Below are 26052 nucleotides of genomic sequence, written 5' to 3'. Positions count from 1 at the left end.
TGAGATTCTCGTAGTGGGCTGCAATGTGCAAGGGGGTAAATCCAGTCTAGGGGAAAGAAGGAGGGATCAGCCCAGCCAGACACATGCTCCCTGCTGAAAGGATGGATAAATACAGCATACCAAGCTGCTGTTCTCCCTGGGGACATGGGAAAGCTCCCAGAGACAGGATGGGAAAGCCACACACCTTGGAGAGGACGTCAGCATTGGGGTCATTCTGCAGCAGCACGGCAGCTGTGCGAGTGTCATCGTTGCGGGCTGCAATGTGTAGGGCAGGCAGGCGGACCTTACCCTTTGTCCCGTAGTTGATAAGGTGAGCAACCACGTTCTCATGTCCTTGCTGCAGAGCCACAGCTAGAGGCGTGAAGCCGTCCTGCCAAGGAGAGGCAGGTGAGAGGGGGAGAGCCAAGGAGCCATGGCAGCACCGGGCACATCCAACAGCAGCCCCAACAAGCAGGGCCCTAGGGTCCTCCCCGAGGATCTCACCTCTGTGGCTACATTCTGGTTGGCTCCATTTTCCAGCAGGAACTTGACAACTTCCAGGTGGTTTTCCTGCGCTGCCATGTAGAGGGGTGTGAAGCCTTTCTGCAAACACAGAGCCATGCACATCACACAACTCTTCCTCAAGCTCCTTGCAGGCCTACGCCCCATCACCACCCCCATCCCCAGCTCACTGAACTGGGGCAAAAGCATACACGGTGTGGGTGGGGGAAAAAGTTAAAAACTGGCAGTGGTGGAGCAATCATGGAGAGCTGGAGCCCAAGGCTCCCCATGCCTAGAAAGAACCAGAGGATGATTCACAGTAGCCACCCCAGGAGACACTGCCTTCCACTCACTGCCACTCCTCTCCCTTGCTTCAGGGACGTTTCTCCCATCAGACAAAAGCTGAAGATCTTGCAGCCCCAGCAGGCCCAAGAAAGTGAGAACAAAGGAGGCACAGTGTGCAGAGCTGCTGGTGTTGCTGGAGACCTCATGGCTATGCCAGGGAGGCGTCAGCCATGAGCCTTCCTGGGATGCATTCAGCGTGCTTGTGTGAGCTGCCATGGACTCCCCCGGCAGAGACACCATGCTGGTCTCCCCATATCCCTCAATTCACCTTCCCCACCACTTGCACACTCATCATCTTTCAGGAGTCTGGCAGAGCAGTCCTTGCCCCTGCCCCTGCCCAGGACCAGAGAGAAGCTGTAAAGGGACGCTGAAGCGCCCATGCTGGGCAGTTCCCACCGTGCGGTCATCACCATAATTGCACATCGGGTGCTTTTCCCACCCAGCCCAGGTCACCTTACCTGTGACTGCGCATTGACGTTGGCCCCATAGTTCACCAGTTCCCGGACCACGTCCTGCTGTCCAGCCAGGGCAGCAATGTGCAGGGCTGTGTTTCCTTTCTGAAAGACACCACAGGGCAGCGCTCAGGGGCTGGAGCAGCCCAGGATGCCAGGGCAAGATGGGCCTGACATGTGCTAACACACGTGCAAGCAGAGCAGCTGGCCAGGGGAAGCCTGGGGGGCCATGCAGCCCTTGCTCCGTGCCCCATCCCTGCTACAGACCAGGCAGCTACCCTTCACATTTGCTGGCCAGGGAAGAGAGTGATTTCATCTTTCCCATGGAGTTACTGGCAGCAAAAGCTGTATGCTTGTCAGACTCTGTGTATCTCCAGCACCGAGAGATGAGGAGGGGAGGGAGGATGGGGGGGGCTGAGCTGGCAGCCTTCAGGCAAAACTGCAGTGTGCACCCTGATAGCCAAGGCATCCCAGCGGTGCTAAGGGATGATAAGCAGGCTGGAAAATGCAGACACAGGCTCTTAAAACTTGTGCCTTTGGGTGGTGTGGCAGAATGCCAGCCTCTGCTCCTCACCCTGAGCCCTGCCAGAGCACTGGGGAGGTGGCAAGCCAGGCCTCCTCTTGCTCTCTCAGCCCTTCAGACGGTGCTGGAGGCTGCTTGTTTGTCAGCCCTGCTTGCTTGCACGGTTGCCTCGCTTGTCACCGAGCAAGAACCGCACTCTGCCACGGCAATGCAGGGAGAGAATTCTGTCTTATTTACAGAGCACCAGAGCTCTCTGGGCTTGTAACGGTGGTACCAAGGCCACCTCGGTGCTGCAGCACACAGGGGCTGCCCCGGGGCAGTGAGGGCTGACTTGAGCCGGCAGCCAGTGCCAGGAGGAGATGAGCAAAGAGCACCGGCTCATGTTGTGGCTTCTGCTGCTCCCCTCCTGAGCTCACAGTGGCCCCTATGGCCCTCCTGGAGGAGAGGCATGGGTGGAGAGGAACCTCCCACCCACCTGGAGGTGCCCAGCATGGCTTCTGCTGCGCCAAAATCAGAGCCTGGTCCCCCGGCCCCAGCCCAGCAGCACTGCCACCAGCACAGCCTTTCCAGGGGCTGAAAGCAAACAGCGTGATTCACTGCCCGGCTGCTGCTGGTGTGTCTGGCAGCAATGGCAGGGTGCGGAGTTGTGACTAATGCGACCAGACTCCCTTGTCCTCACCTTGGTTGTCGTCTCCAACACGATCTCCTTGTGCAGCAGCTCCACCACCATTTTCACGTGGCCCTCCTTGGAGGCCAGGTGCAAGGCGTTCAGCCCATTCTGGAGGGAGCAAAGGTAGGAGAGGGGCGTTAGTCACCTGCTGGGGCTGGGGCTCTCTGGGGAGCCCCCACTCTGAGCTCCTGTGCAGACACAACTGTGGGCACCTGGCCCACGCTGGAGAAAGCCCAGGCTGGCGGGAGCAGGAGGTGTTGCCTTGCCCTCGAGCCCTGCGCTGGCATCCCGCATGACAGCCATGGCTGGCTCCATGCTGCCAGGGCAACCGCATGCAGCTGAAGGCGGACTGGAGGTTTATCCATGAGCAAAACACGCAGCCCCCATAGATGACTTCCTATGGATGGGTGGCACCACAGCTCAGCGTGTATATGTTTGGTGCCACAGGCACTGTTTCGGTCCTCCCTGCTCATAGCGCATCCCTGACGTCAATTCCTGCCTTTGCTCAAGTGACTTTCCTTGGGGTGTCCCTCCCGGGGATCACCTGCCCGCACTCAGGCTTTTCAAACCTAAATCACAGAGCTGAGCTTTGTGTATGGCCCAGAGTGAGGATGCACCAGGGCTGCTGCGTAAGTGCGCATACAAACCTTAAACTTCTTTAACATTTACACAGACAGAAGTGCAGTGAGCAGCTCTGCCTGGGACAATGATTTTATCAAGCAGCAGCCAAATTTAATTCACAGCAGTTCAGGAGCTTCCAGTCCAGCAGCTGGGTTCTTCCTGGCTTTGCAGGCTGCCACCAGCCCCATCCTGCAGCCCCTGCTCAGGAGAGGGACGGCTTTTCTCCCTCCGAGTTCAGCTGCAGCAAAGGGCGCAGAGGAAGTGTTGGCTGTGCTACTGCTAAGCTCTACCAGCCCCAGGAAGCTCCTGCACTGCTGTGAATTAAATTTGGTTGTTCTAAGTTTAACTGGAGCATTGAGGGCTGGAGCTGGAGCCTCCCCGGGCGTTTTCTGCTCCCCTACCTATATTCAGGTGGGGATGAAGCAATTCTGTGAAGTGACCTTCCAGCAATCTACAGGAGCTGGAACAGATGGCTGGGAGGTGGGGTACTTGGGCAGGACTGTGTGCTCCCAGGGAGCTGGCGTCTCTCTGCCACGTGACAGCATTGCGTAGGGGTGAGTAAACATAGTGCATCCACCTGGGAGAAGCGAGGGATGGGGAAGTGACACCTGAAATTGCCCGCAAGTATTTAACCTCTTTGCCAGCAAGTATCCCAGCCCTTTTGTTCACATCTGGGAGGCAGAAGAGGGTGTCAGAAATAATGGAGACAGGTTTTTCACCCTCTCTGGCTGAAAGCACCAGCTATCCAGGATCATAGTCAGTGTGACAGACTTTTGTTCAACTAAGATTACAGCACAAAGAGCAAAACCCAAGCGTCCTCAGAGCACCAAAGTCCCCCAGAGCCTGCTTCCCAGGGAAAATGAAGTGGGAATGCTGCAACACCCACAGAACAGGGGCACCAAAACGAAGAGGTCTCCAGCCAGGCCTGGCTACACTGAGCCCATCACCTGGGTCAAGCCCAGCATCTCCGACTGGGACACACCTACACAACCCCACGCAGCCGGTCGCTGACGCCCTGACCTTCACGAGCTCACAGGTCGGATATGCGGCCACAGACACGCGCTTTTTCTCGGTTACACTCATGCAACAAACGCCCGCAGTGCAAGCCCGCAGATGCTCAGCTGCTCTCCTCGGCACACGCCCTTTTACGCAAGGGATTAATAAATAGCCTTTTAAATGCTGAAAACCTGTGAAGAATCATTATTCTCTGGCCTTACAGCAACAAGCGCAATGTTTGCAGAAGATTGTTTCCCAGCGGCCCATTGATATTTCTGCTCCAGGAACAATATGGGCTGCTTTGCACATTTGCTTTGGCTTGACAGCTCATCTGACCCAAAACCGCCACGGGATGTGCTTAATTTGAAAGGTGCTGTACTCCCCTCACTAAGTGCCGCAAATGCTTCCCAGAAATCCCAGTCACTGGCTGCCGATGCGACAAACGCAGCCCTACAGAAGAACACAAAAGGCAGGACCTTGCGCTCAGTCTGCACCAAAGCAAAGGACTGCCCCTCAGGACTGTGACTGGCCCCCCCGACAGTGACCCTCTCCTGGCACCCCTGTGCTAGCACAGCACTCTTCCCTGATGGCGAGGGTCCTGGCAGCAAGGTGCGCTCGTCCTCAGGCCTCCAGCTCCTCATGGATGAGACGGCAGCATGCGGGAATTCGAAACACGGAAGCAGTGGATGATGAAGATGGCAGCAATGAAGGGGATGAAATCGGTGGGATGAAGATCAGATGGCATGTCAAGGTCTCTGCACTTGAGTAAGAATACAGGGCCTGTGGGATAGGTCTGACCACATATATCCCTCTTTATTCTATACAGGACATGTGAGGTTGGACCTTTCCCACAGGTCTGATATTCCTCAGAAGGAAACCCCAAAGTGCCATCTAACCTCAGGGAGATGGCAGGAGCCAGTGCAAAGATGTCACTGAAAGAGGCGCCTCATACTGTTGTAGCCACACGCTTCCCGTCAAGGCGTTAAATCCCCTCACCAGCACCAGAAATCTGGCTGGCAACAGGACTCGCAGCCAGTCGGTGGAGATGGCTGATGACTGACCGTCTCTCTGGGTTAGGAAGAAGTTCAAAGGCACCGTCTTTAGCCTGTGGCTGGGTCTCCCTGTTCTAATTCTTTGCAGAGCCCTCTCCAGAACTACACGTTCCTCTGCACTAGAGCAATGCAGGAGCAGTGGACGTAGAAATCCTCCCTCTGCTGTTAGGCTTGTCATTGGAAATGAGTGAACATCCATGGTGTGCTCTGCTTGCGGAGTCTCCCGTCTCAGAAGGCACAGGCCGGAGTGGCCAAACACAGCCCCACGTGCTCCTGCCTCGCTCCTCCAGACACCCCCAGAAACGGGCAGGAGGGAATGCTCTGAGCCACGGGTGAACAGGCAAGGTGAGGCGGCTTTCCCCGCCAGGCTCCGCTCCAGCCTTTGCACACGCAGGGCGTACAGGAATGTGCCGCACATGGCAGCACCCCCAGGCCTTCCTGGAGAGGAGCGCGGCACGGACGTCAGCAGCAGGGTCTGCCTGCTCCTTGTGCCTTGCTCTCCCAGAGGTCTGTAAGGGAGCAGTGGGTGCACCGAACTCCTCTTTGTCTCTGCTCATTTGTAGCTAAGCGTTGGAAGCAGGAGCAGTGTGACTGCTGCTGTGGCTTGGATACAGGGGCTTCTGCTCCCCCAGGAGAGACTAGGAGCAGCACTTGGGTTGAATGGCTGGGCCAAATTCTGAAACGAAGCACAGCAGCTTGGAAGATCCTGCCAGCTGTAAGCACACGGGCTGCTCAGTGCTGAGGGCGAGCCAAGTCCCGCAGCCCAGCGCTAAGTGTGTCTCATGGCCTCTCCTCTTTTCAAACCCTGTACAACTCCAAAACGGTTACGAGGTCAGAGCCTCTAACCCACCAACAGGACCTTGTGGGAAAGCTCACCTTCAAAGGACTCTGAAAAATCTTCCACCCCTTCTGCCTACAAGACCACTCTGATCTAAGTCCCCCACGATAGAAGTCTTTGAGAGTACCTGGATGCTGGTTCTGAACTAATAATCCAGATAATACAGCGATAAACAAAATAAGCATCTCCTGAGCTTTCCCCAAACCTTATCTAGTGTCCCCGAGAGGAGAACCAAGCTGCAGTTGTGCCCCAGAGGCCTGCAGAAGCCCAGCAACCCTGCATGGTACCATCAATCAGAAAAGAAAAGGAGCCGGTGACATTTCCCGTGGGAACCTGTCTGTGGTAACTGCACCGGCCGCTGCAGCGCACAAACCAGTGGGTCTTGAACGACACTTGGTTTGGGGACTTGACACTGAACGCAGTGAATATCCATTTGTGCTACGTGCTGAGTCAGCCTCCCCAGCATCACCACTGCCCTGGAAAGCAGCCGACAGTGCAGTCTGTCTGCCCACCCTGCTCTGCCCAAGCCCCCTGGGTCTCTCCCTGCAGCACCGACCCTGATTCAGGCTGAGCCGCTTGCATTTGGCAGCTACACAGACACGGAACGTGCTGTCGGCTACGTGCTAACAGCTCCTCTGTGCCTGCAGCTCTCCTTCCCTGGGGCAGGCCTGTCTCGGCTCTGGCCTAGGAGGAGCTCCGCCTGCCCAACACCTCCCAGGCCACCAAGACAGGCATTTTGCAGACATCCCCTGCTTGTGTTAAGCTGCAGCTTCTGGGAATCGGAAAGCCTGAGCACTGCAGGCAAGGGGAATATCCCCAGGAGCGATGCCTGCAATGCCCCAGCCACAGTGCTACCCCCTTCACAGCTGCCTGCTCTGCCCCCCCATACACAGCTGAGCCCCTCCCAGCTCTCCCAGTTGCTCGTCACCCTAACGGAGCCTCAGATCTCCCTCTCTGCTTATCTGTTAATGCCCCTTGCTGCACTCCAGCCAGTACAGCCAGGCTCCCCAGTTCTTTATAGCTATTGCTGCCCTCCCTGCCCCAAAGACAACTGGTCCAGGTCTGCCTTCTGGTCAGCCCTTTTCTTGCTCAGCACAGAGCCCGTTTCCACCCAGCTCAGCGGTGGGCACCTCCCCAGCAAGGGACCTGCAGTCTCTCCTGCGTGGCCTCTCCCTGGGGCTCAGTCCTGGTGAGGAGCTCCAGCGCCGGCTGCCTGGCACAGGCAGGGACAAGGGGCTGCAGGTTGCCTGGAGCCTGGCAGGGGGTGGTGCAGCTGAGAGGACGATGGGGGCTGCCAGGACACTCAACTCTGCCCCCCAGGCATGCCCCCACCGTGCTGGCAGCCACGGCTCTGCACTCTGCCAGGGCAGTGCACGCCTACGCCTCAGCCAGGCACGCCACGGCTCTGGCAGCACGTGCCGGGGGACTGCACAATGCCTTTGCGGAGCAGATCGTCCCCAGGAAATCACCGCCGCGTGGCAAAGTTGCCGTTGCACTCCACCGAACCCAGCACCTCTTTTGTCTCCCCCCGATGCTTCATCAGGAGCCAGGCACATCAGGCGCAGGAGGGGAGCGGGGTCAGGACAGGCAACCTCTCCCACAAAGTTTTTAACCTTCCTCTTCCAGGCAGCCTTTTACCAGCCAACTTTTTTTTGCTCTGCTCCACAGCAGGTAAGACTGTGGGGTCAGGGCAGGCGCTCCCAGTCAGCTACGCAGAGCGGGCGTGCGCCGCGGGGAACCTCCCCGCCTCCATCCTAGGGGAGCAGTGTAGGGGTGCCGTGACTGTCACTGGCCTGGGGGAGCCACGATGTGGCACAGCTTCACATGAACTAGAGATGGTACCAGAAGCCCTGTGGGTTTCACGTACCTGGTTACAGGTGTTAATATCTACCCCATTCCTGAGGTGATCCAAGGCTTTGTCCAGATTCCCAGATCTTGCAGCTCTCAAGAAACTTGTTGCAGCATCGGCCTTGAGGAAAAAAAGAAAAAGCATGAGACGCAGAGTCCCCCTGCTCTCCCCCGTCACCAGCACAGGGCCAGCCCTTCACTCCTTTGCAGAGAACGTGGCTACAGAGACCAGGCAGAAAAGGCAGCGGCAGGGCAGGTCAAGGTGGGAACTGCTGGGGCAGGCTGAGGCGCCCCAAATCGGACAGAAGGAAGCAGGGCTGGGCCCCGGAGTGAAGAGCATCCAGCTGATGGGGCAGGAGAGCCACGCCAGGCCTGCAGCTCGTCCCAGCACTGCAGGGGTAGGGGGGGAGCTCTGAGGGGACTCCTGCAACCATGGCAGCCTCCCCGGCCCCCGAGACGCCTCCGTGTCCTGGCTGAGAGACCGCAGTGATGGACGAGGCCTAGGGTACAACTGCGGTGACCCCACCCCGCTGTCCCCCAGAAACCGCTGGGCAGCTGCGGCGGCGAGAGTGACCCTGGCTGAGCACCCTGCAGCGCAAAGCTACAACTCTCTTTTCCAACAGAAACAAGGCCGTGCCTCCCTGCACCACTAAAACACAGCCACGCCAGGCAAGGCACATATTTAGCAGTGTAAGACGGCAAATGAAGACCATGGGATGGCTCACCAGAAGCTGGAGAATAACGGGGTGGAAATGCAATGGCATGGCTCTGTGAGGCTGGGGCCTTAGACCGTAACTACGAGCCCAAAGGGGTCTCTGCAGCAAGGAGCCATGAGGCAGCCATGGCACGGGTGCAGGACTTACTCCTCGGCCTTCAGCTCCAACAGAAAATCAGAACTCCTCTTGTAGCACTCACGTTGGGACCGACCAAGGGACCTCCTGTGCTACAAGAGCCTGCACCCTGCCATCCCAGGTCATCCTGCAGTGCCCACAGCCTGGCTGCAGAGGAGCACCCACGATTAGGAATCTCCCGGACAGGAGCTGGAAGCAGCACAGCCACAGAGGACAGCACTGGAGGCAGACCTAGGCAGGATGATGCACCACACGGGTTCAGGGCTTCTCCCTTCCCTCCTCTTTCCAGCCTCAGCCATTCAGATTTGGACTTTGGAGCAGCACAACTCAGCTGCCTTCTGCTCTCCTCCATCTGCCTCCCCCAGCCCATCCTTTCTGCCCGACCCTCCTACCCCAGAGAAACGTAGACATGTCCTGGGCCCACCACCCTGCAGCCCCCTGCAGAAGGAAGGCCCACAGACAGGGTGTCCTGGCCCCCACTGTGCCGGGCACACCCTGCAGGACTCAGCCCGGGCTCCCGCAGCAGTGGCCGGGTGCCATGGCCCCTTCCTGGGCAGCCCACGGGTCAGAGGGATGGGTTGTGGAGGGCAGCACCACCATGTCCTGTCCCGGTGCGCAGCCTCCGCGTGCGGGGGAAACACGTGCTGATGGCACGACCTCCTGTGCCAGCTGGCTCCGCTTGCTGCCACCTCAGAGGAGAGCCCTGTTCATCTGGGAAGAGCCCCCAGGTTCACAGCAGCGCTGCCGCCTTGGTGGAGACACGGCGCGGCCCCTCACGGCTCTGCTCGTACAGGAGGATCCACCGTAAGAGGCAGCAGGCAGCACCAGCGCTGTGCTTGGAAGTGCATGTTTGCGCTCTGAGCCCTGCGTGCTGTCGGGGGTCTAGCGAGGAAACACTGACAGCTTCAAGCAACAGGTTGAATGCAAAGAGCTTTTCCAACTCCAGACCCTGCTAGAAGCCCCTGCATCTCAGGTCAGGATCAATGGCAGGGCAGCACCTCAGCTACGCTGCCGGCATGCCAGCCACAGCACAGACCTTCGATAGCAAACCCCTTGGAAAGTCAAAGCACAGCTCAGCCAGGCTCTCCCACCCATGGGACACACACGGAGCTGCGAAGATTAAAATGGTAAAACTCTACAGGCTCTAGCAGCAAAGGGGCTCCCGAAACCCCAGCACGCCCAGCAGCAGAGACTACAGGCAGAAAGCAAGCAGAAAAGCAAAGCAGAGGGCTCTGTGAGCACGAAGGAGAAGTGTGTTGTATACTCACAGCCACGTCTGGACCGGACCTGCCCTTTCGTGCTGCCATAGTCCGGCACTTCAGCTGAAACCTGAGCCTGGTGTTCCCTCTCTCCCTCCTTGGTTACCTACTCCCCAGCTTTGAGAGAGCCAGTAAGTTACATTGCATTCTATCTAAAAATACAGGCTCCCTCCTTGCTCCAACGCAGACCCTGCAGGGATCGCCAGCCGCTAATGGAATTTGTTCATTTTCTCTCCATTATTGTGTCAGACAGGATATTTAATACCAAGCCGCCTCCGGAAAGCAGATGACTGCTGCCAAGCGCAGGGAGCTGGTCAGAGCTGCAGGTACCACCTCGGGAACAGCAGAGAAAGAGCAGCCCCGCAGCCGTGCCCAGGAGCCTGGCACTGCACAGGTAACGCCCGCCACAGAGGAGAGGGGTCGCGGTTCCCTCCCCACCCTCTGGATTCTGGGGGCCAGGGCTTTGGAGAAGGCGAGTGCTTCAGGGGTGCTGCCCTTCTGCTCCCCATGCTCAGCATGCACCTCTCAGAGATGCATAGAGAGATGCAGGAGCTCAGACACCAGCAGACAGACAACACATGCAGCCAGAGGAGAGGGCATAGCTCGGCTCAGATGGCAAAAGCGGGGGAAATGGATCTGCAGTCGTTGCCTGTCTGATGTCAGCACGCGCGCTGGGACTGCCTACCTATCACTGGGGCATTCGTTCACTTCCCTTGGGGGTCTCACAGAGATCAAGACACCACCAGACTAGCCAGGGAACTGAAGTATGAATTGGGGCACTGCCATCCCCTCAATTCCAGCAAAAGGGAGCAGTGACAGTAAGGAATGCGGAGACCCTATGGACACAAGTAGATGTGTGTGTCAGAGAGACACACACACATCCCGTCAGCACCACCAACGTACCTAAACAGACACACACATTGCACGCTACCATCCACTGATGAGCACAAAGCATAGCACGGGCATGCTGCATGCACCCCCTGCTATTTGTACACACGCACACACAGTCACTTGCTATCCACGTGCCCCAGGGTATGCAGCAACTGCTGCCAGACGCAGAGTCTGCTTCTACTGGTTTTCCTTTCTTTGGAGTTTGTTTCTTTCCATTCTCCTTTGCCTTCCCAGCAATTTTCCAGGAAGGAGCTACTCCAGGGGAGAAAATAAACTGCCTCACTTGCCATTGCATACCTCCTGTGCTCTTACACAGCTCCTAATCCTGCACACAGGTGTCGTGCTCCACAGACTTGCGGACATCGAAGCTGTGAAGTGTCAGGAGACTGCTGCCAGCAATTCCCTGAGGGAGTAGCCTCAGATCTGGACTTTGCAAAGTGCTCCAAGACCTTCTAAAGTAAAAAAAACATAGCACTGCACATCAGACTGTGCTTCTATTCCCCTTCCCTTTCTTTTCTTTCAGGAAAAAGCTCCCCTTTGCTGACAATCTGAATTTTTCCCTTTCCCTCTCCTGGCCCTGATGAGTGGCTCCCTCTGTTCCTACTCACGGGTGCCGTCCTGCCCTCACAGCCTCGCCCCACCAAGCATTGCTGCCGCCGGATGAATCTCCTAGCCCCTTCACCCCAACATGAGAAGCCTGGACCTGGATGAGGAAATCCTGCCAAACCAGAGGCTCAGGCTGGATTTCAAGGGCTGCAAGTCAGGGGTTCAATAGTCCTGCTCTGTCTTCTGGCTGTGGTCCAAGTCCTGCTCTAATCTCTTCTGGTAGTGCCTTCACTCCCACCCAGGGAGGAGCTCCCACCAGCTCCTTCTGTACATCACTGATAAGGGAAGGGAGAGGCTGAACATTGCCTCCTTCTGTGAAAGATGGCCGCTTTGCTAAGATCCCACTCTGTACAAGCTGCTAAATGCTGCAAGTAGATGATTCCCAAGTGCAAATGAGTTCAGGGCCTTGTGCTCATCTCACAGTGTTTTCTGGGACACAAAGACAGGCAAGAGGCAAGTCACCACACTGTTCCAGACTGGCAAAAGGCACACGTGCATCCTGCTACACTGCCCTCTTTACCCTATGTGCCCACTCGTCTCTGCTATCTGCAGGTCTTCTGCTGGAGCGACGAGGTGGTCGGAGCAGGGACTGCGACTCCTTCGTTGGTTGTACAGCGCTTGGCATGAGGAAGGGCTGAGCTGGCTTCTTGCTGAGGAGCTCCAGAGGAGGTGGGACCCCTTCACTGCAGGGCTGCGCACACAGGTCTGTGGGACTGCTTGGGAACACGCCATGCTATGGACAGCGCCAAGGATGACAAAAGGAAGGGACTGGCTGCCCTTTCCGACAAGTCTCTGACTCCAGTGGTCCCTGGAGAGCAGCCCTGCCCATGCCACGCAACCAGCGGGCCACAGTGCAGGCAGATGAGGGGCAGCACACCCAGTCAGGGGCTGCTAGCATCCACGAGACCTTGCTGCCTGCAGAAACAAAGCACTTTGATGCTTGAAACCAGCTTGAAACCAATTATTTCCTGCTCCATTGGGAGAGCTGCAAAGGACTAGTTACAGAAGAGGGAAGCGTGGGGAAGCTTGCACTGAGCTTGCAGTCACTGCGGGATTGTTGAAATGGGCTGTACGTTCTTCACGCTCTACCCAGAGGTGTTGCGCAGCCAGAGCTGCCCTGCAACTGAAACATGCAGTGCCACAGGGAATTCCCAGAGTCTCGATGCTCAGCCACATCATTCAGCCCCTGCCTTCCCCCTTCCCTGCTCTCTGCCGCATACCGTCAGTCTCTGGTCTCGCTGAAGGACAGTGCTGCTCTTACACCAGAGACGAGGAATTGCAATGCAGCCTTTCAAACAACAAACTGGAAGGTTGCAGACCAGGCCCATGCACACCATCCCTGGGGCAGGCACCCTCCTGCCAGCCCTGGCACTCATTCAGTTTTGTTTCTTCCAGGCCTAGTTACTAGAAAATGCCAGTGAGGAATAGCAGGCTTTGCTGCATGAAAAGCTTTCTATGGCTGCTCTATAGCAGAGATCTTGAAAGCAATTACACCCTATTACACCACTACATGAGTTTCTTGCTGTCTCATGAGTTTTGCCCCTAATGGCAACTCTGCACCTTCAAACTCTTTTGTCTCTTTCTTTTGTGTTCTTTGGAAGCCATGTGCTCCTTCCAGCAAGGCGCTTAGCAGCTCGGGCTCTGCACACTGCAGGCATCTGTTTGCAGCGCCACTGCTCTACCAGCCTCTCGAAGCCCCCCGTCAGGAGCAGCGTGTGCCACCGTTTCTCTGGGATACACTAGGGGCAAAGTCAGCTGAGGTGTCTTGCAAACTGGGATGTGCAAGCTGTGTGAACTGCAGAGAAACAGCAACAGGAGGGCCACGATCCCTTCCAGAAGTCAGGCGATGCTGCTGCTACTAAGGGGAAAGCACAGTTTTACCACTGGCCCTACCTGGGGGAGGCAGAAGCGGCTTTTGGCCCTGCCAAGCAGACACGCTTCCTCCTGTACGGGGTCAGTCTGCCAGCGAGAGGGGAATACAGAGCCAGACATGGGCTCACGGAGCAGAGGACAGCGGAGGTCCAGCAAGGAAACACCCAGCTGGCTCAGCAGCACACTATCACCCCAACAACCAAAGAGCCCCAGGACTGGCAGCGAGATGCAAACTTGAATCCTGTCACCAAAGCCATGTATTGCTATGGGTATCCCACCTAGATGGTGTGGAAAGGTCCAGCTCACAACTAGGAGGTCATCCAGCCACTTCCAGTTGTAAGTGCCAGGGTGCTGGAACCCATGGTCAGTGCTTCCAGCTAGGGAGGTGGTGCAATAAACCTTGCAACAGCCCTTGACCGTTTGCTTTGACATTTCTTTCCTCATGTGGGCTTGTGTCCAGTAGCAGGCACAATCCTCACCTTTGAGGCATTACTACCCGCAGCGACAGCAAAACCTTACATCAGTGTAGTGGTTTACTTTTAAGTGATTGCCCAGCCTAGGGATTTCTCTGGAGCCAGAGCTCATTTGGACCTCCCTGCCTTGCAGACATCAGGTGCTCGGGTCTGCAGGTGATGATAACCTGGATCCTTTCTCATCAGACAAGAGGAATATGTCAGTCCTGGATACACACCAAACCAACTGCAAAGATCAAGAGCAGTCAAAGATGGCACCTAGGGTGTCTCTGAGATGATCAGGGAAGATCAGGAAAATTGAATCAGAGATTCAATTCAGAATGCCCAGAAACAGAAATCACACTGTCTGCCTTACAGGAACTTTCTCTCCTATCTGTATTCACAGGAACTTGACACTCTCAGCGGTCCCTGCAGTAGAAACAAAAGCTGCTGGAAGGCTTCTGCCCTCTGAGTAGAAGGCAGCATTCAGCAGAGCACAGCATCTCCAGCGAGGCCATAGCAGCAAAGCCTCAGGCAGCCAGCCAGCCAGCGGAGCACAGACAACATGCTACCAGGCAAGCCCAGATGAAAGAGAAAAGCAAAAGTATTGGGAAAATTCATCAGATAAAAGGATATATGCATACACCCAAATTCTATTCTCTCATCATCTTCATCCCTGCCCACATGATTTAAAACAGATGAGTCCATATGCCCAAGTTCTATTCTCTAATCATCCTCAGGTCCACAGATCTTAATAGGACTGATGAGAGTCAAGGCACAAGAAGTCATCTCTGGAAGGCATCTGCCAAGCAAGTTTGTTCTCATTTCATGCACCAGCCTGAGTAAACCCTTTGTCCGTGCTCCTTTCTGCGAGCGGAGATTTCACAATAGCCCCAGGCCTCCCCAAAGCATGTACCGCAGAGGCTGATGGCTTACATGCCCAGCAGAGATCCCCAGACCAGAATGCAAGGGGGACCCCAACCATCTTGCAGCAGGAGCGTCGGAGCATGCGGGAAATGAAAGATCTGCTCACGATCCTGTGGCAGGGGACTGTTAGAGCTGGAAGGGAACTCAGCACAACTGGCAGGGGAGAAATCCCAAAGCAAAAGAGGGAGAAATCCTAAAGCAAAAGGAGGAGGGCCCCTGGCAGGTTTGTGGGAAGAGAAGCAACTTGTCAGTTAGCTTTCTGAAAGTACTGAAGAGGGGGCAAGCTTCCAGGCCGCCCCTCCATCACGCGCAATCCCCCATCGTTACAAAATCATGAGAAACTGGCTTTTGGAAGGTCCAGGTTTGTGAACTCTGAACAGGAGAGGTAGTTCTGGACTGTCGCTGGTGGTGCAGTTCAGGGCCAAGGTTAACTTGCTCCCTGCTGAGCATATTCAGGTACAGACAGCATATTCAGATACAGACAGCATCTGCGTTGCCATTTGGCTCCTTCCTTCCCCCCCACAGGTCCCATTGCTAGCTGCTGAAGCTGGAACAGGTTCAGGACTGTGAGGAGGGTGGGTGTCAGAAACAGCTTAATCTGCATTGAGCAAGGACTTGGGAACTGCCCCAACACAGCAGACTGATCCTTCTGATAAGGATCCCCTGGTGCTACAGCCTGTCGCTCTGTGAAAGCTTGCCTCTGTCAGTCCCTACCTGCTACTAAGGGATTTTCTAAGCAGTAGCATCAAGATCTTGTTCTGTCATTTGCAAACCATCGCTTCCCCAATGAAGTACAGTGCTGGTTCCAGCAGCAATGAGTGGAGAGAGGAACCGGGGCTGGTCCAGGGGTCTGTACAGGGAGCTGGAGACCAGGACATTGTTCCTTCCACACAGAGCCAAAGCAAGGCAGGAATTAACACAGCTACTGCTCCTGCCAGCTGAGGCCACGCACACCCGGGGGGAAAGCTGTCACTCTCCTTTGATGTTAGCAGGAGCCTCTGCTCTCTGCATATCCTGAAAAAGAAAAGCTATTTTTACCTCACCAGAAAATATATAGACTGTGACTGAAGACAATACATGAGAGCTTTTCACTCAGGCACTACACCTCTTCTAACAGCATAACAGGGCTTACAGCTGCTGAGAGATGCAGCAGCAACAGCAACTGCTTTTTATCTCCTACTTCCCTCATGCACTTCCTTCCTCAGACCATGGCACGGCTCAGGCAGGCATGTGCAATGAACAGAGGGGAGCGGAGAGGGCTCTAGCAGGTTGCCAGCGCAAGAAGGAAAGCAGAGACATGCACTGAGCCTTGCAGACCAGCCTCCAGCCTGCCCTGGGCTCTGGGCAGTGCCCTTGCACTCAGAGATGCGCTGGAGTCCAGGCTGTGCCATCCGGGTCTGCCCGGTGCCTTGTGGAGGAACTTCCTTCTCTGTTCTAGTGATGCTGATAAACTGCTCCTAATTTCTGCCGTCTGTTCTGACTCATTCTCCACCTCAGCTTCAGCAGCGCCAAACCATACCTGCTTTGCCTGCCTGCGTGAGCAGAAGCACTGGCAGGGGGCTTGCTTCTGGGACTGCGCACTGAGAGGCGTCACGGTACGGTCCCTGCGCCATGGCTGCAATAGATTTACTGCCGGCAGCGGAGAGCCAGGCTGGTCTGGCCAGCGCTCAGTGTGCAGCCTCCAGCAGCCGTGCAGGGAAGAAAGCACTGAAGGAAGCACCTGAAGCACAGGCCTGGCAATGTCTCTGCCAGCTGATCCCTGGCGGGGACATGCGAGCAAAGCCATAGCAGCACAGCCGCCTGCTCCTCAGCAGAGCTACGGCCGCGCTGTGCCTAGCGAGAAACGTCATCCCATGCCCCTGCCCCAGGGCTCCGACCGGGTGCAATGAGAGAGATGATAACACAGAAACCAACATTGACCATTGCAATAGCGCAAAACCCCCAACACTTGGGGGACACGTCCCTTCTGCCAACAAAGCAGTGGCAAGAAGGACGAGGCGAGTACAGCCAGGGGGACCTAGCCATTCTGGATTCAACACCAGGCTCTGCCACTGGCTCCCAGCATGACCTTAGGCAAGTTCTCAGCGACCTAGGAAGGACAGAAGATCCTTCCTGCCATTCTATGGTCCATTGAGCCACAATCCTTTGGGAACAAGGGCCGTTTTCTCTGGACCAGACTTGAGTCCATGTTAACAGCCAGGATATACCTGAACTGCATGCGAACGAACACCCTGAGAACTGACCTGATCCCTCTCCCCCTCAGTGCTGCCCAGCGAGCCCCTTACCATGCCCTCAGGTACTCACCCTTGAGTAACGAATGCATGGCATCGCTGCAGGAGAAAGCCAGCTCGCCCTGGGCTGCCAGGGTCTGCAGCTCGGATCAGCCCACTCGCACCGAGTGCTGCAGCCAAGCCAAGTGTGCGCAGCCAGTCTGGACGAGGTTTATCAGCAGCAGGACTGAGCCCTATCGCTCAGCCTTGCCCGCCTGCACGCCAGCACAACAGGGAGGCTCCTGCCTGGAGTCTGGAGATTACAGGTTGTCCCACGTCAGGGGCTTGGGGAGAGCTGCCAGGCTGGACACGAAGGGTTTAGTGAGTGTCGTAAACATATCTGTGAGCTGTAAGCTGGGAGGAGCCCACGTGCACGAACCCTGCTCTGCACACAGTACGAGGGCAGGCGAAACTTCAGAAATACAAAGCAAAATGAAAGAACTCTGTGGCCAGAACCACACTGTCGCTTGGTTTGTGCTGCACAAAGCGGGCCAGGCCAGAGGCAGTTAACAGAGGACCCCAGATCGTTCACTGGTCTCTACAGACCTTGGCTGGGCACAGTCCCAAATGAAGGACACTGAGATGGAACCAAAGTGGCAAATGAAGTCTAGTGACAGCAGTGCCAGGCCCTTTGTAGGGCCTGGAGCCTCCTGCAATACAACGAACGCGCCCCTTCCCCCCTTCTACCTGCACAGCAGACTCCTGCTCCAGCATCCCTTCAGGAGATCCTTGCTTGCAGCAAGAAGGCAAGGGGTCCACAGTGGTTGGTGCATGCCCTCTCTGAAAGACACGCAAGGGAGTCACACCAATTGTTCAAAGGAACAGCCCTCCTGGAGACCGCTCCCGTCCCACCCTCTCCCTGTGCTCAGGCCCGGGGTGACACGCCGCAGAGCGACGCTCATGTGGCACGCCTGGCTGGCAGGAGGCGTCCTGCTGCTAGTGCTTTGCCAAGCCCATCCTGGATCCAGATGCTAAACTGGGGCCGCCTTGACAAAGCGCTGGGGGGCTGCAGGGGAGCCGCACGGCTTGGTTTCTATTCCTGGCTACCATTCACCTGGCCCTTTTTGCCAAGTACAGGTCCAAGAAGGCCAAGGCACTTCCTCCCAGGCACTGGGACCAAACCAGTGAATGCAAGGCCGCAAGGTGATTACACCCAGAGAGGCCAGGGCAGCGTACAGATAAATACAGCTTGTGACACTTGTGCTTCAGAGGGCAAAATCCAGCAGCTCTGCCAGCTCTGTCTCCCTAGGGAACGCCTATAAAACAGCCCAGCCCACCACTGGGAAAGCTTGTACCAGCTGAGAGGCAGGAAAAGTAGACCAAGAGAACCTGTTAGGATGGAAAAATGCTTTGCATTACATAGAAACGGAGATTTTTATACTGAGCAAAGGCAATGTTGAAGCATTAGAGCAGAACAGAGGCCTTACCTCAGTCTAAGGAAAACACCTTCCCCTTGCCCAGTGAAATTCAGCACTTCCCTGGAAGTCTGGGATCCCTCTGGTATTTGAGCTATAATAGACTCCTCCTCCAGTTCAGGTAGAGCTCAGACATGAATTGTCAAAAGGATGGGCACTGCAACTGCTGGCTGGCACACTGCATTTGCTCTGAAAAGTGTTGCTGCTCTGAACCTACAAAGCAACACCATTGATGTCTCAGCTCCTGCTCCCCCCCTGCATAACCGCATGTCATGAATGCAAATGCGAGTCCTCTGCACCCTGGAGACAGGACCTTACCAGCCAGGGTGTATCAGCCTATTCAAAGCTGCTGCCTCAGCATAGCACAAACTTTCTCCAGGTCCTGCAGCCACCAGGACCAAGACTCACTTGACGAAGCCCTAGAAACAAGACCTGTGCTGTCCAATCCCTCCGGGGTTACCTCCTACCACGCTGCAGGGAAAAGCAGGGTAAAAGTGCCTGCGGGATTGCACCACCCATTTGCTGAATGGGTGCCCCCCCCCCCCCCCCGCTATTGCGAGAGCTCTCTCAGGCAGGAGCTAGGATTTAGCTTGGATTTGTGCAGCCTCAGGCACAAGGGAGCAGCGGTAGCTTTCACAAACCCATTACAGGCAAACTCAGGGGTGGGATAATCCCTGGGGTGGCAAACCCTTTGGCTGCAAGGGATGAGCAGTCTCCGATGGGCTCAGTCCTCCAGATTTCCAGCTACACAGTGACGGATGCCATATCCTCCCCATGCGGGTGGAGAGGTGAGCCCTGCACTGTGCGGGAGGGGACATGGCGCTCCCCTTCTGGCTCCAGCCCAGGGCTCCCTCATGCACATCATATGCCCACAGCCAGAGCATGGCTGAGGGAGGGAGACCCTGTGGCTGTGTGTGGAGCAGGAAATAGCTGTGGTTACTGTGGGGTGCTGTAATGGCAACCGCAGGGTGCTTTGGCACATGCCTACAGGCCACGTGGTGGGCAGCAGGCAGGAACTGCCCCAAGTCCTCACTGCTGAGGCAGCGTCTTTCTGCAGCCGTGAGAAATGAGAAAAGTGCCTAAATTCAAGAGCCCCTGACAGGGATGTCTGCAGGTCAGAGCTCCACTGAGGGACAGAGAAACATTGCCACCAGGCATGGTCCTGGCAAGCCTGGCCAAGCCACGAAGCCTTTGCTCCCCCACTGAGACCTGGAGTTTTGCCTGCAAACAGCCCTCCGGCAACTTCTCCATCCCTCAGAGGAGGTGCTTGGAGACAGCAAGAGCTCAGGGCACTGAGGTGCCCCAGGCTATCGGTGACATCCACATGGGCCAGCAGGTACTGGGCTGCAGCAGACCCACGGAGCAGCAGCTGAGGCAGACGGGCATGTCACAGGGCACTAGAGAGCCCTCCTGAGGCACCTGCATGGAGCACACAGGGTTAACCCCACTATCAGTCACATTTCTATAGCTCTAGAAGTGAAGGCAATTGCAGGCGCATGAGTGAGCAGGGCAGGTACGTGCCTGCTTCCTCCCTTCCCTGGGGGGAAAGGGGGGGACAGAGCACTTTGCCTTCAGGTGTGTAATCCACTAATAACCACTTCTGTCCTTGACTGTTTCTGGAGCTGTACAGGCTCCATCTCTGAGGGAACTGGTCTCTCTGCTACGCTAATTGCTAATCATATTCTTCTGAACACTTCCCACTGATCCCTCTACTAGGTCTCATTTGGTCATTACCACCTGAGGCATCTCTGTCTGCCACCTATCGAACTGCAGGCAGGCGAGTTGTGTGTATCAGTGCTGAAAATTAATACCTGAGAGCAACTTGCTTTACTAGCAGCTTGTCACCGTTATCTTGCCTGCTATACCCAACAGTAACATCTTTGGCACAGCTTGCAGCTCTGGGAAAACAACAACAATATGGGCACAATCCTGTCTGAGAAATCAGAGCCTGGGAGAGCTTGAAAAACAACAAATACAGCTCTAATAAATGAATAGCTCTTAATCCCAAGAGCTCCTTCCATTTCCATAAAAACACCTCAAAAGACGAAGTTCTCAGGCAGTTCCTTAACACTTACCTGTTTCCAGACCCTGAACTGAGACCGGCTGGGTTGCTCATTCCCTAAGATTTTATACTGTGTCCTCTCCTTAGTGACATCCGAGCGTACGAATGTCCTCCTAAAGGCCTCTGAGATCGTACAGGTCAGCGTCACTTGCACCCACAGAAGCTAACACAGAGTTAAACTGGAACTCTGCATAGGGAAATGGTTTACAATGGACACAACTGGAATACCTGCTAAGAAAGAGCAAACTCATGTTGAGAAAATGTGTCCAAGAGTTACGGTGAATAATAGCTGTCAACCCCCACTTAGGCCACTGTGCCCCCCCACGGGCTTCAGGGGATTTTTGCAAGCCAGGGTTCCATTATTAAGTGCTGTTCCCTGGATGCTACAATATCTGTCATACCCACAGCAAAAATAATTTCTTCCTCTGCTGTCCTGAGATGGCCCCTGGGATGGGACTCAGCAGCCCCGGTGCTACCGCGCTCCAGGTGTGCACCTGAGACAAAACCATCGCCTTCCAGCAGCCGCTGCAGGCAGAATCGGCGGGGCGGAGGGGAGCTCTGTCAGCGATCTAGAAGAAAGAGGAGGTCTCTAAGGAAAACTACTCCTTCAGTTACAAATCATCTTGGTTTTTGGAGATACTGCCTCTGACCTTTGGAGAAACTCTCCAACTGCACCATGATGTAGCTGTGAAGGAACGCAAGGCTCCTTCCTCTGTGTTGTTACCTTGCATGTAACTGGAGAAGCGATCTCCCGGCACTGGACACTTCGCTGGCGGCTGCTAGTCCGTCCTCAGCTGTTCTTTTCCTCTCATTTAAGGGAACGGGGAGTGCAGTGTGTGCAGCAGAGAACCTTAAACACATTGCTTTGGAGAAGGGTATACAACATTAACAGTGGGCTTCAATACTTTGAGGGAGCTTTGGCCCAGGGAAAGAAGTGCAGCCCTTCCCGCACTCAGCAGTTTGAGAAACGACACCAGGAGGGGTCCAGGGCTGAAATCACTGAAGGGGAGCTGCCCCTCTCCGAGCGCTCGCTGTGCCCTCCCGGTGCAAGGACAAGGCTACGCTAGGGGTTCAGCTTACTCCAGCACGTCCCCTTTCTGCTGACAGAAGACGACACTCCCTGTGCTCCCGTCACCTGCTGAGGCTCCAAGGAGCAGCCAGGCTCCCTGGTTCTGGTCAACAAGCTGTTATCTAAGGAAACGTGAAGCTGAGTCAGCAACAGAACCTGAATAATTTAAATCCTTAGCAATTCCGCTACGGCTGCCCAGCCATGGATAACGGAAGGTACTCAGATTCACGCACGGAGACAGCTAGGATGAAAACCAGTGCTGCTGTCAGGCTGCTTCCTCCTGTTGAGAGAGCGCAGCAGTGATGTCGGCATAAACAAGCAGCTAACGGCGCGCTGCAGTGCTAACGGGGCTCTGCTGCGCGGAGCAGGCAGTCCTCTGGGCGCAGCCAGGCGGAGGCTCGCCTTCCTGTGGCATTTGTGGTTTCTGGCACGGTGATCCATAATTTCACAGGAAGGCCATAGGAGCTGCTGGTGCCTCACCTCTCAGAAGGCTAATCCCTCAGCTTCCAGAGGGCTGGAATCATCAGCGGGAGCAGCAGAGGAAGCATGCGAGAGGTCCACGCCGACACCTGCTCTCCAGCTTTCGGACAGAGGAGGAGCTACGCAATGTCATGTGGGGGGAGGGGACAAAGATTTGCCATACACAGATTTTCCAGCCCTTGCTCTCTCCCGAGTTGCCTCTCCATCTCCTTTATTGCGGGGGGTGGGGGGAAGCCAATTTACAAGTGCATCTCTCCAGATCAGTCTAAAAACCAGCACCCAGAAGCACAAGACACACAAAAACTTGCAAGAAATCAAATGGACTGGGTTTGCAAAGCTCAGCAGCTAACCGGCATAAGAAATCTCTCCCTCATACCCCTGATCTAAGAAACCATTTCATGGTCATCTATCAGTTCAGAACTACTTGAGCTGCGAGATTCCCAAAGGAAATCCAGAAATATAAATTCAGTATATGTTCTTCAGGTTGTGTTTCTTGAACTGTACACTGTTGCCTCCGAAGGCATGATTTGGGAGATGAAGAGGCCTGGTCTCTTACTCCAAGGGACAGCTGCCTTGTGCCAGCATAACCACAGTTTAGTTCCTGGAGAGGAAGCAGTCTGAGCCCCAGATTGGGATGTTTCGGCAGCTCTTTGCCCCTCCCTGCACACACACTGAGCAGACAGCTAGCTTCGTAGCATGTGCCCCCCTGGCATCTTATGACATGAGTAAGAAGTTGTTCTTTTTGCTCATGGTTTGGATGAGCCAGGCAATGCAACTGAAAATTTCATCACACCGATTTATCTTATTTATACTCATTCAGGCACAAAACCTCAGAAGTCAGATTCACCGAGCGAAGACATGAAAGAGTTGCAGAGCTCCCAAAGGAAGGGAAAATTCATGGCCCATTGTTTATGCTGTGGCTTAGTTCTGTGCTATCCTGCCTGCAAAGATTTCTGCGCAGACAGAAAGTGTTCAGCAACCTCTGCACCGAGTTCGCCTACCCAGTGGACCAGAAGACATCTCGCCCACAGGATTAACATCCACTGGTTTTCCCCCTGTTAGAGACCTGGCAGTTCTGAGAGTAAAAAGCATCACCTAACTCAGCCTGAATCTGAACAATCCCAGTTCTGGGAACTCAGAGTTTGGCATTATGCCCACAATATGGGCCAAGGGCAAATCACTTCTTAATTACTGCTTATGGTGCAGATTTCTGCTTTCACTCAGCCAGGTACCCAATCTGAAAGACTAACAAGACCCTTACCATGCTGCAGTTAATCCCCCTCCCCGCCCCACTCCCCCCCCCCCCCATCCCCCCCCCGCTATTAATCCTGTTGGATCCACTGGTCCTGCTGTAACTGCAAGATTACAGATCCACAGAGATGCCTACACGTTATGCCTGTTTGGGGACCTCAAGATGGAGAGACATCCAGCACTTGGCTGTAGTGCAAGCCTGGAGGCAGTGCAGACTGACCTCCTGCAAGAGCAGGGAAAGGCAGAGTCCCCACCTGGCAGGCTGCACTCTGCTCCGCTTGGAAAGAAATCTGCTCTGCTGCTGAGCATCGAGCAGGAGAGCAAGAGCTCAGATCTCATCCCACACTTTCTGTCTACCTTTATTCTCAGCAGTCACCTGGTCACCGAGGTCTGCAATATACCCAGATGCCATGGTCCACACCAAGACGGTCTTGCCCGGTTGTGTTAGTGCAGGCAGTTTGACAAGAACTTAGAAACCATTTGTGTAAACCTCTTCATTTGTCAAAATATTTTCTTCTGGGCTTGGACCAGCAAGAAAAGCCTTCAACCTCCAGGCACTCTGTGAGGTACGCAATCCTGTCACCTGCTTCTCCAGCAGACCTGCCAAGTTTCCAGAATTCTGCACAGAGCTCACAGAGGAGAGGAGGAAGTCTCTAATTTTAATATCCACAGCACAAGGGCCCCCTTAACTAATCCTATTGAGAAGAGACTTCCAAGGGAGACCACTGCTGTCTGGGCTAGGGTGGTGCTAGGGAAAAGGGTTTCAAGGAGTGGAAATTGGGCCCTGAGCAGTAATCTGAGCTGAATTCTGCTTATGGAAGAGACAGAGTGCCAAGGACGGGCCCTCCACAGCCACAGATGCAGATTTTGTCTTGGCTCCTACAGGACAGACGTCTGGGACAGGGTCCCCATTTCCCATCACTTTCCTTCCGGTGCTAGTTTGATGCTTTACCATTTAGCAGAAGCACCTGCTCTGTGTGTGGTTGTTTTTACCCAGAGGCAATTAATACTTAAAAAAGAATGAAATCCCACTTAATGGGACTTTTGAGAGGGAGGAAGGTGGAAAAACATTGGGGTTTTAGTTTCCCAGACTGCAATTGAAGCACTTCACGTGTAACTATCTGAGCTCAGGGCCATGTTCTAAACCACCACAGGAAATTGCAAACGAAGGAAGCAGCCAGAGAAATTTTCATGCACGGCCCCATATGCCTGCTGATTGCACACCTTGCAGGCAGCAGGAGTAGGTGTCAGCTCCTCAGCGGGCAAGGCACACACACAGCTCCTCTACCTGCAGCGCTTGGCTCAGGGAAAGGCAGTCTCTGCAAGGGTGGAGCAGCTGACTCTAAGCAGCTCCTCTGCACCAATAAATACACTCAGAGCAGCAATCCAACTCGTGAGTGACTGTGCCTGACATGACAGCAAGGCACTGACCAGCACAACAGAAGCTGAGATATTAACGGGCCCAAAAGATGCAATTGTTTGCAGAGAGCAGCTCCACAACGTTTCCAGCCTCTCGATCCTGCTGTCCTTGCTCTTCCTGAATGCTTAATCCAAGCCTTCTGAACTGGAAAGTTAATGCCCTGAGGTCTGGAGTGCAACTGCACATTCCTACTCCTTCCCAGTGTCCAATCCTGTACAGACATCTAAGAGCTTGCAAACCCCTGCCTGTGTTCATCACCTGGCTGAGCAAGCAAAGGAGCCAGATGCTTTCTTGGATGCATAGCCATCCATGTTCCAATGGCCACATGCAACTTTTCGTCGTGATTAGCTCTTTCGGATACCATTGATTCATTTATTTCTTGAGCATCCTCGTCAGGCCCGGACAACCTGATATGAACCTAACAGCAAGAACAGCAGCCCACACGGCTGCATCCTGCTCACAGCACAGCAGGCTGCACCTTTCTCCGCTTACTGCAATGCTCTGAAGAATAGTCTGGCAGATCTGCAGAAAATCCACTTGAAATCTTGAAACCCATGAGTTCCATTTAAGGGTAATTAATGATACGGAAGAGATGTGCACATTTCTGTTGTATGCTCACAGCCCTGCCCTCACTGATCAGCATTTAGGGTGATTTCATCGCACAGTAGCTTTTCCTAAAGTCTAATTCAATTACATAAGATGCCCCTGGATGAGAGAAGCAGAGTCCCAGCGTCCCAGAAATACTCGCTCATACGCTGCTTTGAGAAGTGAGCAATTCTGCAGAATAGGAGTGAGGAGAGAGCTCCACTGACCTAGCAGAGCTAATGGGAGTCTCGCTATTGTTCTAAAACTGAAGGAGATCAACTATTTTATTTCTCCCAGTGGACCTTTTTCACTGTACGTCTGCAGTATCAGCACTTTTCCCTGGCCTCAGCAGCAAAAATTTGGGAACAAAGCCTCTCTGGAACCTGCCCCTCAAAGCTCTGTCAGCTACCATACAGGAGATGGGAACTTTCCTTCCCACCTGCAGAACACCAGTGCAACTGCTGCTCTTAACAGCCTAGGTGAATCCTTCTCTGGAGAACAGGGTCTGAAGAAACCATGCTCTCTCCAGCCCTGCACTTAAAGGTGCCCACCACACCCCTGCAACTTGAAATCTCCCAGCAGGGCAAAGCTTCTAGCAGTCACCATCACTGCAGCAGAGACACAGACGAAACTGTCCCATCACTGGACACATCAACTGCGCACGCTGCAACAGAGCACCCATGAACCAGCCCTGGTACATCTGCAACAGCGTCACAACGGCTCATTTACCTGATGCTCAGGGTAACATAAGACACTGCACCACGGGACCTCTGTGCTGCAGCACATCGGTACCCACACCAGTGCTAACCCCCCCATG

General features: G+C 54.9%; 1 protein-coding gene across 1 annotated transcript in view; it reads right to left on the bottom strand.

The window, feature by feature from the left end:
- ANK1 (ankyrin 1) overlaps positions 1–20954 on the bottom strand; it is a 53435-nt gene extending 32481 nt beyond the window's left edge. The window contains 8 exon segments of the mRNA XM_035888677.1: positions 1–46; positions 185–370; positions 484–582; positions 1284–1382; positions 2480–2578; positions 7845–7946; positions 17641–17733; positions 20832–20954. The exon segment at positions 1–46 is cut by the window's left edge and continues 47 nt beyond it. Of these exon segments, the coding sequence (XP_035744570.1) occupies positions 1–46; positions 185–370; positions 484–582; positions 1284–1382; positions 2480–2578; positions 7845–7946; positions 17641–17733; positions 20832–20939 (832 nt within the window). The 5' untranslated portion in view covers positions 20940–20954.
- Positions 20955–26052: the final 5098 nt, after the last annotated feature.

The sequence above is a fragment of the Egretta garzetta genome, unplaced genomic scaffold (genome assembly GCF_000687185.1).
Source record: "Egretta garzetta isolate BGI_Z169 unplaced genomic scaffold, ASM68718v1 scaffold481, whole genome shotgun sequence".
NCBI classification, from domain to species: Eukaryota; Metazoa; Chordata; class Aves; order Pelecaniformes; family Ardeidae; genus Egretta; species Egretta garzetta.
The sequence above is the reverse complement of the archived record's forward strand: the minus strand, read 5'-3'. Positions and strand labels throughout refer to the sequence as shown.